This window comes from Colletotrichum paranaense, assembly GCF_030867605.1.
Source record: "Colletotrichum paranaense strain IMI 384185 chromosome Unknown Scaffold_19.1, whole genome shotgun sequence".
NCBI lineage: Eukaryota > Fungi > Ascomycota > Sordariomycetes > Glomerellales > Glomerellaceae > Colletotrichum > Colletotrichum paranaense.
In genome coordinates, this window is record NW_026848977.1 from 221258 (window position 1) to 236094 (window position 14837).

At 51.9% G+C, this 14837-nt stretch overlaps 6 protein-coding genes across 6 annotated transcripts; 4 read left to right on the plus strand and 2 right to left on the minus strand.

Moving 5' to 3' along the window:
* Nucleotides 1–526: 526 nt before the first annotated feature.
* On the plus strand, nucleotides 527–1917 carry CPAR01_15375 (uncharacterized protein; the record flags this gene model as incomplete). The annotated part of the gene is made up of 3 exons (XM_060499624.1): nucleotides 527–672; nucleotides 841–955; nucleotides 1339–1917. The coding sequence occupies 3 exons, from the start codon at nucleotides 527–529 to the stop codon at nucleotides 1915–1917; spliced, it is 840 nt and encodes a 279-aa protein (XP_060341624.1).
* A 2248-nt stretch (nucleotides 1918–4165) lies between these two features.
* CPAR01_15376 (major facilitator superfamily transporter) lies at nucleotides 4166–6213 on the plus strand (the record flags this gene model as incomplete). The annotated part of the gene is made up of 5 exons (XM_060499625.1): nucleotides 4166–4715; nucleotides 4796–5316; nucleotides 5396–5717; nucleotides 5799–5941; nucleotides 6025–6213. The coding sequence occupies 5 exons, from the start codon at nucleotides 4166–4168 to the stop codon at nucleotides 6211–6213; spliced, it is 1725 nt and encodes a 574-aa protein (XP_060341625.1).
* A 1290-nt stretch (nucleotides 6214–7503) lies between these two features.
* CPAR01_15377 (uncharacterized protein) lies at nucleotides 7504–8344 on the plus strand (the record flags this gene model as incomplete). The annotated part of the gene is made up of 2 exons (XM_060499626.1): nucleotides 7504–7723; nucleotides 7791–8344. 2 exons carry the CDS (start codon nucleotides 7504–7506, stop codon nucleotides 8342–8344), a joined length of 774 nt encoding a protein of 257 aa, XP_060341626.1.
* An 856-nt stretch (nucleotides 8345–9200) lies between these two features.
* CPAR01_15378 (saccharopine dehydrogenase) lies at nucleotides 9201–10884 on the plus strand (the record flags this gene model as incomplete). The annotated part of the gene is made up of 6 exons (XM_060499627.1): nucleotides 9201–9297; nucleotides 9358–9642; nucleotides 9700–9758; nucleotides 9826–10274; nucleotides 10334–10571; nucleotides 10660–10884. 6 exons carry the CDS (start codon nucleotides 9201–9203, stop codon nucleotides 10882–10884), a joined length of 1353 nt encoding a protein of 450 aa, XP_060341627.1.
* A 116-nt stretch (nucleotides 10885–11000) lies between these two features.
* On the minus strand, nucleotides 11001–12112 carry CPAR01_15379 (TatD family hydrolase; the record flags this gene model as incomplete). The annotated part of the gene is made up of 2 exons (XM_060499628.1): nucleotides 11001–11939; nucleotides 12038–12112. The coding sequence occupies 2 exons, from the start codon at nucleotides 12110–12112 to the stop codon at nucleotides 11001–11003; spliced, it is 1014 nt and encodes a 337-aa protein (XP_060341628.1).
* Nucleotides 12113–12783: 671 nt separating this feature from the next.
* On the minus strand, nucleotides 12784–13509 carry CPAR01_15380 (haloacid dehalogenase; the record flags this gene model as incomplete). Its single annotated transcript, XM_060499629.1, has 1 exon — nucleotides 12784–13509. The coding sequence occupies one exon, from the start codon at nucleotides 13507–13509 to the stop codon at nucleotides 12784–12786; it is 726 nt and encodes a 241-aa protein (XP_060341629.1).
* Nucleotides 13510–14837: the final 1328 nt, after the last annotated feature.

A 14837-nucleotide genomic window follows, 5' to 3' on the forward strand; every position in this document is an offset into this window, starting at 1 on the left:
ACTATGTATATCCATCCAGTCTCCAGAGCGTTTGGACTCGACCAGGGCACAAAGGATGGGAGGTAAGTACCTAAGGTACATCTAACCCCAATGAAGTGCCTTTTTCTAATTTTTTGATAGTACCTATCCATTTCCAGGCAGCCTACCTTACCTATACATCTCGACAGTCTGCGACTCGGAACTACGATATGCTCGCTCCAGGCCTACCTACTATCGAAAGCTTGCCGAGGGGCTAGCGATGTCTATCAACGCTCTTACGTCATTTGCACTGGCCACTGCGACCCGGAAGCCAACCCCACGAAAAAGAAAAAAAAAAGCATCAGGAACTCGTCAGTCGCCAGTCTACTAACTACGAGCGAGACACGAAGCGACAAGTTCTTCCAACATCAGTGAGAACATCGCTCCTCCTCAACAAAAACATAAGAGTACCAAGAAATCGAGGGATCACGGCGCAAGGCAGCCTTGTGACCAGGCAGATTTGGTGCGGCACGCCATCCGAAGCTAGGAGGGTGGGTGGCTCAGTACAATGACAGGCCGTGACATCCCCGGGCGGCCTTGTCATCCGCCCCTCATCCTTGTCACCCGAGACAGCTGGTCAGCTTTCAAGAAGACAAAGATACCCACCCCGCGGACACATTTCAAGAGGAGGACAGTTCAGGAGAAGGTGAAGAGGTGCGAGAAAGCGCGCGCAGCCCCTGAGGCGGTTTGAGCCGGGTTTGCGCAGCAGGCGCGGAAACGGACAAACGAGTCGTCACGCAACCATCCACGCGGAGGCTATGTGTTAAGGTATTGTTTAACCCTCGGGAGAGGCCAAGCTAGCATTCTTGACATTCTTGACAGATCAGACGGCGTCCGTGGCGCAAGACTTCAAAGATGCATCGCGTCCATCACTCACCATTTGAACCCTGGAAGCTTCTGCCCCGCATCATCGCAGCCTGGTGTCGTCATGGCACAGGTAGGCAATTACAGTTGCGCCCAATCCCATCGTTCCCCTGCACTATGTGCTGCTAGGCCATATTCTGGAGGCTGGAATCTCTCGGGAAGCGCGAAGAAACACTCCCAGCGAGAAATGCCCCCACATTGGCCCTGGTCTGGCCTCGTGGTCGATGGAGACGAGGTTGCCCAAGACACTTCCTAGTCGCTACCTTACAAGTCACCAGAGAGCCCAAAACTCCATCGCCAACTCTGTCATCATTTGATTAATTGTTTCGCGGGAGAAAGAAATCGGCGTGTTGGGATGGGCCCTGCTTATCTGCCACGACATGGCGCCCACTGCCAAGTTCCAACTTTCTTTGACTCTGCGAACACTACTGGGACTCTGGAAGGGAAACCGATTAGTTTCCCCCGGATCTGCTTCCAGGGAATGCTTCCTTAATTTGCTGCATTAAGAGTGTTCTTCCAAGGCCAGTGTGCCATCGGGAAACCTCATCGACATTGGTCCCTTCCAACCAGGCTAAACCGGCACTTGACCATGACCTGCAGGAAAACCCCCCTCCTCTCAGTGGCTCATCTGCACCGCCCACGCGTGCGGCAACGAACTGCTCGCTCGCCGTCTTTGTCCCTATGAAGTACGGAGTTTCCAGAGATCCCGAGGCCTCCCAAGCCTCCCAAGGCCCGGAGGATGGAGCTTGCTGGAGGCGCAGAGCCGCGCGAGTGCCCGCCTGCCCGCGTTCTGTCGCGGCTTGTCGTCGTAGCAGGTTCACCATTGGCCCGGAGGCATTCCATCAGAGATGGGGCTCCACGGCCTGCATCGCCGCGCCTCCCGGGGATCACCGACGTCCCGGGCAGCAGTTGACTGGAACTCTGCCAAGCACGATTCACGTATTCAAGGTTGATGGAGCCTTTTGCTACGAGCATCGAACTAGGTCACCACGCGTGGAACAGAATCGATTTGATGAAAAAGATGTATTGGCATGATAATCAACTATAACCATGGTATCAAAAAATCCAGCCAATCCAACACTCAGGGCCTCAACTGGAAATGTAGATTGCAGGCAAACCTGACCGTCTTGTTAGCCGACTGTATACGTCCAGAACTGAGCAAACAAAAAGGTAACAAGTAATGTCGTTTCAGAATTTTCAGTGTGAATAAAAATCATTTAATAAGATATCAAATACAAATGGAGATTAATCCAAATCATCTTTAAGACGATGGGGAACAGTGTGCATGAAGAAAAAAAAATTACATACCTTCAGTGGTGCTAGAGGATCAGACGGCGCCTACAGATTGTTTTCAACCTTTAAAGCCACAAGTAGCCAGACTAGAACTTTCTTGTTGGTTCGTTGGATAATTCCTCTGCTCGCGCGTCTGATCCTCCAGAGGTGTCGGCATATGTTGGTTTTCTTGGTGTTGGACGAGAGGGAAGCTATCTTGAAAAATTCTGCGGCGGCTGCGATTTTATTTGTCAGGTGACGTGGGTCAGTGTTATGTAAGCGAGATTTCCGACAGTCTGGCGCACGTTCCACTTTTTCTGGCTCTGAGGCTCTCAGGACTAAACGCTGAGCCAGCTTTCAATACCATGGCAATTTTCATCAAATCCGAAAGTTCCGTCTAGAAGCCATCGGCCTTGAGTTGTCTAGTCAGCTGGTGTCTGAAATCATACTTTCAAGAGCCTAGCTTTTCTTTCGAAGAAAAAATAAATTAATAAACTCCCTAGCTTGGGTCGCTTTCCAACATGTCTACCTAATGTGAGGCATATGTTAAGCCTCGGTGGGGCTGATGGAACGAGCATCTCAACCACGCGGACTTCGTGGGTAGGTTTTGAGGATGTTTATCCGCGGCGAGAAAACCTGGGGAATTCATTAACTTCATGAACGGATATTCCGCTGAAAAAGTCTCAGCTGTTGTGGTCAGAACCAGCACGGGTCTGGCTTTGATGTGGCAAAATGGCTCTGCGTGGATATTTATTCGAGAAGTATCTTCCCGCGGTGGTACGAGAGAAGTTCCTCGGGCCCTGATTGTAAGCTAACGTTGTATACTGCATGGTTCGTACTTCATGACGAAGACTCGAGCTGTTGCAGTACTGCGCTTTCTCTGGCTCTGTCAACAAACGCAACTTCTTCACTTCCCTACGTGTTGGCCCCGGAGTATGGAATCTCATGGTGAGAGGACCAACTTTCTCTGGGGGCAAAGGGCCTCTTCGGAAGGCTGTGATAGACCATGTGCCTCTTTCCGTGGTTCTTTCTTGGGTTTAGGGTTACGACTGCTCCAAGAGGCTGCTATCGTCCAGGGGTGGTGAACTGTTTGGGTTCCCAGTGCCGTCTGTTGGTAAGTGTCACGAAGTTTCATGCACAGTCCTTGAGGTGAGGAGACTTTTGCCAGATGCTGTGTTTGGTATGAATCATTTGACAAGCCATGTGAGGCCTGCCTATTTCATTTGGCCTGATAGCCGTGATGACTTACCAAGGCAGTCCGTTAGGGCCAAAGACAGCTTTTGGATCAATGTCTCTATAGGTGGCTGTAGCTCTTACCTAGGTAGGTAGCTTAGAAACCTCCGAGAGGCCAGTCAGAGATGTTGCCCTGATGGACGTCTCTGATCGTTCGGGGCCGGCTACGGTTCTTCGTCAGTGGAGACAGTCGGGTTTTTCTTAGTACCGTTGAATGGCATCAGGCATGTAAATGGAACCAAGAGCCCATGAAGAATGTCAAGCTCCATACATGATTGCGTGCTTTGCGTGTCAATGGTGCAACACATTCATCCACTACCGACTCCAGGGTAGGAATCTCGTTGACGTTGGTCGACCCGACCCGGCACCCGGTAGCCCCCCACTGACAGGATGCGCGCGACGGACATTATCCGGACCTTGCACGCCGGTTCTCCATCGGCGGGGAGTCATGAAACTGCAGAAATTTCTCCATGGCGAATTCACGCTTGCCGTCATCCCAACATACCCTGGCACTGCAGACTGGACTTAGCAATTGAAGTACACTAGGGGTTGCAAGAAAGGTCACGGCGGGTTTGCTGCTTTCTGAACTTTCTCTCATTGCTCTTTGCTTGAGATTTCCCGATCCTGCCAGCGACCGATCCCCCCCACAGTCAATCACATTGTTCCATACTCCTGGAAGCATTCCATCCAATCCCGGCTACTCTCCAAATCAAGTAAAGCAGCGTTTCCAACAAACTTTCCTAACAGAGTTCCATTCAAGTCAACCAACCGGCACACCATGAGCAGCCCGCGCTCCCGGCCCCGCTTCTCAGACGATGAAGTCGGCAGAGCACGAGCCAACCCTCCGAACCGGGCATCACCGCCGCCCCCGTACTACTCCGACCCAGACTCAGAAACCACCACCGCCACCGTAGCCACGCCTCGCGAAGACCAACCGCTCCTCCGCGACCCAGCCGCCGCCATCGAGGCCGGCGAGTCATGGAAGCCGCCACGAGGGTTTCTCTGGATCGAGCTGGCTATTATGGCCAACGTCTTCCTCTACGGGTTTGATGGGACCATTACGGCGGCGACGTACGCCGTCATCAGCTCCGAGTTTGACGCCGCGAACACGGCGAGCTGGCTGACGACGTCGTACCTCGTCACCAGCACCGCGTTCCAGCCGCTGTACGGGCGGTTTTCTGACATTTTCGGGCGGAGGGTGTGTTTCTTTGTTAGTAGTATCACGTTCGGGGTTGGCTGTCTTGGTTGCGGGCTGGCGGGCGACGTGGTGCTTCTCAACTGCATGCGCGCTCTGACAGGGTTTGGAGGCGGTGGTCTTATGACGATGGGTGAGTTTACCAGTCCATTTGCTCTCAAATCTGCCCCAAAAAAATGCTGCGTCGAAGGGGGACTGATATCGAGAAAATAGCCACGATTGTCAACTCGGACATGATTCCCTTCCGCAAGAGAGGCATGTACCAGGCCCTCCAGAACGGCATGTTCGGCTTCGGCGCCGTGGCTGGTGCTTCGTTTGGTGGCTCCATTGCCGACCACATCGGCTGGCGCTGGTGCTTCTTGCTGCAGGTGCCCGTCTCCATCATGGCACTTACTCTAGGGGCCCTGGTGATCAAGAACCCCGAGGGCGGGTTCGATATTGACACCAACGACTGGAGGGCCATATGGTCGAGGGTGGACGTTTCTGGAGCACTGCTTCTGGTTGTAGCAATCTCCGTGCAGCTCGTCGGCCTGAGCTTGGGCGGCAACGAGCTTCCGTGGGGTAGTCCCATCGTCATCGGCACGCTCGTGGGTAGTGTGCTTTTATTGGCGTTGTTTGTGCTCGTCGAGGCGCGGACAAAGGCCATTCCCGTCATTCCACTGAGGATGCTCCGGGGAAAGTTGCCCATTTTTACGCAGATTTCCAATGTTTGCGCGGGACTCGCGGCGTATGCGGTACGTAGACCTCACATGGACTAGCCATCCACTGCTCGAAACGTTGGCTTTATGATTGCTAATATGACTGTGACTATAGTACCTTTTCATGCTTCCGCTCTTCTTCCAGGTAGTGTTGCTTGACTCGGCGACTAAAGCTGGCGCGAGACTGGCGATCCCATCACTTGCCACGCCTCTCGGGGGTCTATTTGCGGGCATTGTCATGTCTCGCTGGGGCAAGCTCATCTGGCTCGTCCGAGCTGGCGCATTCCTGATGCTGTTCGGCAATTCACTCGTCACTGCCCTCCAATTCAAGGACTCGCAGTGGAAGTATCTCGTTTACATCTTTCCAGCGAATTTGGGTCAGGGTATCATCTACCCCGCGATTCTCTTCACGACGCTGGCCTCGTTTGACCACGCCGGTGAGTTTTTTCTTGAGTTTATCAGGCCATTGTAGAATGAGCCCAACCCAAACCCAACTGACACTATCTCAATTATCATAGACCACGCCGTTTCAGCTTCGACGGTGTATCTCGTTCGCTCTCTGGGCACAGTATGGGGCGTGGCGATAACTTCTGCCATCGTGCAGACAACGCTCAGTGTGCGACTACCCGAAGTCCTCGGCGACATCCCCGATAAGTCGAGAGTATGTTTCCTTCCTGTCCCTACTAGTATGACCTTTATGAGTGGAAATGACCCCGTTACTGACGAAAACCCTTCTCAACTCAGCTCATCGACGAGATTCGGCATTCCGTGACAGCCCTCAAGACCCTCCCTGCAGAGGTGCGCTTACCCGCTCGCCATGTCTACTATGAGGGCATCCAGTATGCCTTCGCCGCCTCTACTACGTTTGCCGGAATCGCTCTCATCGCTGCACTTTTCGCAAGCCCGCGCGGTCTGCGTAGCACTCACAAGTAGACCATTGCCGGGCTGAAGGGGCTGACTGCAGCTTCAAGCTCTGTTATACTGTATAGTGGGACTATGTCAGCAGACGTTCGGGTAAAGAGTATTGAAGCGCGAGCACAATTATCAATATGTATCAGCTCTTCGCAAAATGCCCAGTTCAAGAAGTCAAAGCATGCCATGAGGGACACTCAGACCGGTATCGACTGAGAAGATATCTGATTTATGGCAACTCAGAGACCCTCTAGTTTTAGCGTACGCAGATAACTTTGTGTGACACGCAGAATTTTCGATCCCATGAAAAGATTATGCCAGCTTCATTCTCTTGGAAATAAGGCAGTGGGGTAGATCTGCTTATATTTCTCTGAAGGCACCTTTCGACAACTGTACATGCTGCTTTCTGGCTTATCATTGGCATCATAGAAACCTCCGGCGCAAGGTCTTTTTTATCGCCAGGCTGGCATATCATTTCAATCTCATTCGTTCAAGCTTGGCTATTGGTGCTGCTAGAGTACTTTCTTACTTGCCCCCGTATTCGCGCTTATCTACTCATTCCCCGTAGGATCTATGCCCTAGTCTCGTTCAATGTTGCACACAATATGCGCCACTTCCTTTCCCGTTCTACTTTCATCAACCTGCCTTGACTCCTTTCCAGGCTCCGCCACACAACCACACTTGGAACCCAAAGGATCGCTTGCATACAAAAGAACGTAATTGCAACCGATAGACGCCCAACTGCCAGCCTGATCGACTTTTTGACTTGGGAAGGGCTATCGAGACGAATACAACCACTGCAAACTCTCAGTCGGCATGGCATGGCCATCTCCATCCTTCCTCGATGGGTATGACTGGCACGACAGTCTCATTTGCAGTGAAACTTCAACACAGCATCCATAAAAGTGAACAGTGACAAATTGAAATGGTGTAGCCACCCAAGACCATGTCTTGTGTGCCGCCAACTGCGGTGGCCCGTTGGTGAAGCGAGGTTGTATCAAAGCCGGGCGCTGAATTAAATCAGGTTTCAAGTCGCACATGCAAAGCATGTCCCTACTTGATGCTGATCTGGACCGCAGCAAGGCACTGCAAAACCCAAAGAAGGAGGGGGGACTGCACGTCTTCCTGATAGTGCGCCTTCCCCCCCCCCCCCAAAATGTAATACTCTGTCACAGCCTGATGTCGAAGATCAAGGAAGAGCGCATAAGGAGCGACCCAAATCCATAAGTACCAGGCTCCAGCGCTCATTACCGTCCCACTCCCTTACCTCGAGTTTCGGCATTGTGCTCGAGGATCCTGGACACCGGCAAAATGAACATCTTTTCGTTCCTTTTCGTGCTTAGCTTGGCACGGAATGCTTTCGCCGCCGATGATACCAACACAAAGTTCACATACCCCGTGAAACCGGCCGGTCTTGAAGGCCCCACGTTCGAATCAGGCCAGAATGTCGTCTTCAACTGGACGACAGATGCTGACAAGCTTAACTTGCTTCTCTGGACAAACAAGAACACCCGATCAATCACGTTAGGAAGTTAGTTCTGTGCGGATTGGTATCGCTTGGCTTTGGGCATTGAAGACTAACTATGCTATATCGTTAGAGAGCATCTCGTCCAAGTCCTTCACTTGGACAGTAGACTTTTATGCCTTTTCGAAGACCGACCCGCCCAGCGACACGTACTATTTCCTTGGGCTTTTTGTTGATGGCTCGACGAGCACTTCGGCTCAATCTTCAAGATTCTTCATCACACTACCTGATGGGAGTGAATCCGGGTCCACTTCAACTTCCACACTCCTCACTCCTTCGCCAACTAGTGATTCGGCAACCACAACTTCATCGGAGAGCTCTTCAGCAACGGCGGCAAGTGTTACTTCGACACCCGGGTCCGGTACTGAAGGTCTCGGCGCAGGTGCCATAGCTGGTATCGTTATTGGGGCCATTCTGGGAGTAGGCTTATCCGTTTGTGCAGGAATTCTACTGGCGAGGAGGAGATATCGGGGGAATAGGGATCTTGGTGATCAAGGGAATAGTCAGGGAGAAATCCAAGTTTCACCAAAGATCGCTGCGGACGCCAAATACCATTCTCCTCCTGTGCAAGAGGCACCCGGAGACGGGAACGTTTCTCGGTCACCGCCACCAGTTGAGCTTGGATAGGATTTACGCGAATACCAGAAGTCGTACAGTCGGACTCGCCATATGACCTTGGGCATGGTATACCCAGCGCGCTCGACATTGCGAGTTGCTGAGGAACTCAGTAGTTATGAACTGGATTTTGCTTTTGCTTCGTTGATCATGGCGCATCGCGAAAGACGTCTGAATAATTTAGATATAACAAGATGTAGACGAACGCTTCCATTTATGGCAAATGTTCAATTTACTTCCTCAATGATTAGTAGAATGTGATATCAGATTGAAACTCCCTTAGACAGGAGTTCGGGATGCTGAAGATCTGAGATGGGTTAATTCGCTCGCTTTCGTTGTCTAATCAGTCAGCTACTGGCGCTGCCCCAAGTTCGAATTGACTCAGTAAGGAGTCCGATTCTCAACTTTAAGGTCCTTCGCTGCGACCGAGTCGCTCTGTTTCCACTCGGCGATTTCTGAAGTTTGCGACGCGAAGTGTGATAGCGGCATCGTATAACCTAACTGTAGGCAACCCGGTCGGCCGATCGGCCGATGAGACTGGCTGCGCAATCAATCTGCTGGAAGCCGACAAATCCATATGCAAAACACTCGAATTACGCATTTCAAGACAAGAATGTCGCAATTTTTGAGCTTCTTATGACAAGGAGGCTTATCGAAGTCCCTCGCCGGATGACTCAAGTCTAAGATGGTAGTTTGAGTGAAGAGCGAGGACGGCTACATATCAAGGTGACCGAGGGGCCAAGCTTATAAGAACGGTAATGTGAATAGCTCATCTCCTTCTCATCCTCTCAAAACAACAGCTTCAAAGACAACACCTGATATAACAACTACTTTTGTTTCTTTACGAACTGGGAATCGCGCTCATAGAATGTCCGAAAAAAAGATTCTTATCGTAGGAAGCGGCTTGGTGGCCAAGCCATGTGTCGAATATCTGCTTCGTAATGAGAAGAACAAGTTGACAATAGGTATTCCATTCCGCTTCCATTCGAAATCACTAACAGAGGTCACTAACACTTTTGTAACAGCTTGCCGAACCCTTTCGACAGCCGAAAGTTTGGCTTCAAATCACCCTCGAGCCAGCGCTATTTCTCTGGATGTGGCATCTCCAAAGCTCGATAGCCATGTGGCATCTCATGACCTGGTAATTTCACTTGTCCCATTCATTCATCACCAGAATGTCGTCGAAGCTGGCATACGTGGCAAAACTCACGTCGTGACCACGAGCTACGTGTCTCCGGCGATGAGAGAATTGGAATCTGAAGTGAAGGCTGCCGGAATCACGGTTTTGAATGAAGTTGGCCTCGATCCTGGTAGGACATGATTCCTCACAACACCAAAGATCATTAAGCTCATGCATGAACCCCTAGGAATCGACCACCTCTACGCTATTCGTATCATTGAAGAAGTTCATAGCAAGGGAGGAAAAGTACAACCAACCCGACTACATGCTCACGCACTACCCTTTATCACCAGACTAACAATGCAAACGGCAGATCAAGGAATTCCATTCGTACGCCGGCGGCCTCCCAGATCCAGAGTGCTCCAATAACCCTCTGCGCTTCAAATTCTCCTGGTCGCCGCGAGGCTCGCTCCTTGCGCAGCTCAACCCGGCATCCTACCTCCAGAATGGTCAGATCGTTGATGTTTCCCGCGAAGATCTCATGAAGCAGGCCAAACCATACCACGTGATGGACGGGTACTCGTTCCTCGCATATCCGAATCGGAACTCCGTCCCTTTTCGGGAGTTTTACAGAATTCCTGAAGCGGAGACGGTTGTGCGCGGGTCGCTGCGGTATGAAGGAAACCCGGCTTTTGTGGCGGCGTTGACGAAGCTCGAACTGCTGGACACGCAGCCACTGACATGGCTGGAGAAGGATACTGATGGTTTGATGTTGCGGGAGGTTTTCGGACGGGCTGTTGGTGCTGCCGGGACTGATGAAGAGTAAGTCATTCAAGCATACATGCTACTAGTTCGGGCTGAAATACTGATGTATCAAAAAGGACACTTACCACCCGCATTGATGAGATTTGCGAATTTCCGGACATCACTGAGAGGAACAGAATCATTGACGGCCTGCGATGGATCGGGCTCTTTTCCGACAAGCCGGCAACCCTCCGCGGCAATCTCCTAGACACACTGTGTGCGGAGCTCGAAAGGCTCATGAGCTATCAGCCCGATGAGAGAGATCTGGTCATGCTCCAGCACAAGTTCATTGTTGAGTGGAAAGATGGTAGTAGAGTAAGCATGCACGCCGCAACTCCCCTCCCCCCCCCCTCCCCCCTCCCCTCTAATTGAGTCAAAATCTGACAGTGACCCGCGTGAATAGGAGACCATCACATCGACACTGGAGCTCTTCGGAGAACCTGGTGGGCATTCAGCCATGGCCAGGACCGTAGGTGTTACCTGCGGTATTGCTACCCAGCTATTACTGGACGGGGAACCTGCTTTGAATATGCCGGGGGTGTTGGCACCCTACACTTCAGAGATCTGTGACCCTATCCGCAAGTTGCTCGAGAAGGAGGGGATTAGCATGGTAGAAAAGACACTCTGATCTGATGAGTATGCACGGGAGAACCCCCTTCACGATCGAGATAGCTCCGTAAGACTGGTATCACGCACCATATTGTGGTCAATAAAGGCTCGATCCTTCTTTCGCTTCATCTTGTGTTAGCTTTCGCCAAATCCAAACATCTTGACACTGTTTCTCCAGGCCGCATCAGCAACTTCATCCACACTCAACCCCTTGAGCCCCGCCACGACAAAAGCCACCCTGTCCATGGTACAACTCTCATTTCTCCCCTTCACCATGAGACCCAACTCGAACTTGTCCTTCTTCTTGCTCTGCGGCAAAGCCGACGCGTTACCAAGATACCTCTTCGCCACCTCCGAGCCCGCCGGTATCTCACCCCACGGTGCATCCGTCTCGATTTGTAAGCGCTCCAACGGAATATCACGCACCATCTCTAAGCTTTCCCTGTCCTGGAAGCTGAAGCCGTTGACACTGACGTCGAAGCCGAGCTCCACCAGGGTTCTCATCTGAGCCGAGGCGCCCACAAAGGAGTGTACCAGCCCGCGGCGGGGGAGGTTAGGGAGGTATGGCTTGATGATCTCAACGAAGTCATCGTACGCAGCGCGACAATGGAGAAACAGGGGCAAATCCAGTTTTTCCTCGACGAAAAGGTCCAACTGCCGCTTAAAAGTACGAATCTGCGCCTCCTTGGACGCGTGGTTCAGGCGGTCATAGTCAAGCCCCAACTCACCAAACGCAGCCAACGGCGATGGATTGCCTTCGGATGCGGGACTCAACGTTTCGCGGACGACCTCTGCCAATTTTTTGAAATGACCTTCCTCGCCGCCATCTTCTTCAGCATCGGGCTCCGCGGCGTGATACGGATGGATGCCAATCGCCACGAGACACGTCCCCGCTGGCCGCGATCCGGCAATGGAGAGATTCTTGGCTGCGTCGCTGAGGGACATGCCCGTGAGCATCACCTTGTCGACGCCTGCGGCCGAGGCGCGGTCGAGGACGGCGTCAAAGTCTGGTTGGTGGTATTGTTTTCCCCTGTAGAAGCCGGCGAAATCTTTTGCTGTTGCTGTCACTGCGACCTAGTGTTGGTGTGTGAGATTTAACTTGAAGTCATGATGTAGGCAGATAATAATCGCATGTAGTTTCGTGATGGGGGCTTTGGGGCTCGTGAACTTACATCTGCGAATCGAAGTTTGGTCTTGGGTTTGGGTGGTGCGTTTGCCGGGAAGCCGGCAAGCAGGTCCGACGTCATGACTATGAGTGTTATGACTTATTGGAAAATTACAGGTTGAATTGTGATTTATCCTGACTATATCAGAGGCTTCAATTGAGCGTGAAGCAATCCCATTGATATGTTTTGCTAGCCAGGAGGTGTTTCTCTTAGTCCCTCCTGGGATTCCCCCGTGTTCCCCCCGCTTCGGTGGGAGATAGGCTAGTGGACCCGATGGCTTGGCGGGGCCGGTCTCGGCCGGACCGGCTTTCGGCTCTGGAACCTGAAATGAATTACCTCCAGATGATGAGTATAAGCATTTTCCTAACTTCTGATTTATTGGGCTAGCCTTTGTTCTACATGTCTCTTTCGCATCTTATCTTGATCCTGTTTTGCTCTCTGGCGTGCAAGTTTCTCGTATCGTTTTTGAGTGATTCGCACAAGAAAAGTATGATTGTTGCAGCAGTTGAGACACTGTATATGTCTTCCACAACAAACTTTGATAGCTTCTAATGAGATGATCAAGAGACTGTGGCTAGATTGAGGAGTAAGATAAGGTATTGAGCTCATGGAGCCCATTACTCCTGCGTACGTTGTTGCAACTTCATAGTGGCGCAACGCTTCAAGATGTCAAAACCCAAGTAGTAGATAGTCCACCTCGCGTAGGATGGCACTTGAACATGGCATTGAATAGTGTATACATAGATCCAGCTTCAAGCCAATTCCTTCTCAAGCGCATCAGCCATCTCCCCCAACGTATCAAACTTCCAATCAAACACCTCGCGATCCCTATTCCCCATCACCGCCCCAGGCCTCACAATCCAAGACGACTTGATACCGGCCTCCTTGGCCGGATGGTGATCATGGAACTGACTCTGCGCCGTCTGCAGCACCTGCTCCTTCTCAACCCCAAACCTCTCCTTCACCTCGCGCAGCATATACGTAAAGTTGCGCTGGTCGGGCTTATACGAACCGACATCCTGCGCCGTGACAACAAGATCAAACGGCACGCCCGCCAGCGGCCCCGCGTTGCTGAGCGCAAACGAGTCCCGGTCGACGTTGGAGAGGACGACGAGCTTGTAGTACTTGCTCAGCCGGCGGAGGGCGTCGACCGTGTCCGGGAACGCGGGCCAGGAGCCGACGGAGTCGCCAAAGGCCTTTGAGGCTTCGGCGGACGGCGGCGGGGATGCGAGGCCGAGCTTGGCAGCGATATGGGAGTGGATCGTGGTGAGGAGCTGGGCGTAGGGGAGGTCTGGGGTTTGGGCCTGTTGCGCGGCTTCGCATTCGTGGTAGGTGTCCAGGAGGTGCTTGCGGGTGAAGTCGGTGCGGTTGTTCGCGTCTAGGAGGGGTTGAAGAGCTGTTAGGGCGCCTGTTTCCCAGTCGATTAATGTGCCATAGACGTCAAAGGTTAGGACGCGGAAGTCTTTGAGGCTGGTCATGGTGGAATGGATTTCGGTATTATTGTTATTGTTGATAGGATTCAATCTTTTGGGCGTACTTGTGCGGGGTCAAATCTGATCGGCGTTGCTTAATCGATAGACTGCTGAACCCCAAAGTGCAACTCTCGTTTTATATTTACCACCTTTCACCGGATTCCACAGACCGGCTCTATCTGCACTTTGGAACAATAACGTTTACTGACCAGTCTTCTGCTATGGGCATGAAGCTATCGACACGCAAGTAGCCTCCACCTCGCAAGGGCGCGCGATGTCATCATGTCAGTCGGAAAGTGAAGGCGAGGACACGGCCCACCGCGCCGTCCGGATCGCAGTCCGGCCCGATTGGACAATGGCGTTGGGTGGAGTCGCGGCACCGGCCCGGTGACCGGATGTGACCGGCACCGCTTCAGCCTACCGCCGCGTAAGACGGCTGGACTTAGACCTGGAGAACCGAGTTCTTCGATTGCACTGACTTGCGTGCTGCTGGTTCAGGAGTGACGAAATTACTGATCAAGCCTTTGCCCACGAGGAGATCAAATACGTCTAAAAGCCATGTAAGAGCTGGTCAAATTGCGACTGAGCTAACAAGAAACCCTACGTTGCGGAATGCCCTGTCAGTGGTAGCTTCGATTGGGTAATTTGTTTGGTATCAGTATCGCAATGCGGTTTCTGCCTGCAATCCTTGAGTTCGGCTTATGCCGGGGGATGAATATCAAGATGTGTGCTACGTTTAAGGTTCTTGCGACTTTATTCTACAGCAATTTTACACGGCGACTGACAACCAGCGACAGTGTTACTTCCTTAAATCTAAACGTCGTGATTGAATATAGCACTCCCAGAAGCGCAGAAGCTCTGGTTAGCACCTCAGCCTCCAGATACCAACGAGGTCGCAGGTTGCGCCGGAACGTTTTTCCTCCATGTCCAGACATTCCTAGAGTTCGGAAACGAGATGTGTTTTTGCATGTATGTGGAAAAATGGGACGTCGTCAAAAGATCGAGGAACCGATAAGGATTGGTACCATTGCATCCCGCAAACTAGTTGTTTCAATGAGGTGCACCACTTTGCTTGCACTGAAAGATCACACAGACCAACAATCGAAGACGGACAAGCCCTTGTAAGTTGGACCCTGCGGCTCAACCAACCCACGGACATTGGGTTAATCTTGACGTCGCGCGAGCAAAAGTAAGGCTCATCGAGCTCAAGCTCTCAGGTCATGTGTAACACTGTCTAACCAAAGCTGCATAGATACTATGAGCAGTCAGAAATGCTTCAGAGCACTGCTCAACCTTGACTGACAGTCATCTGCAGCCTCGATGCCTCCGGACCC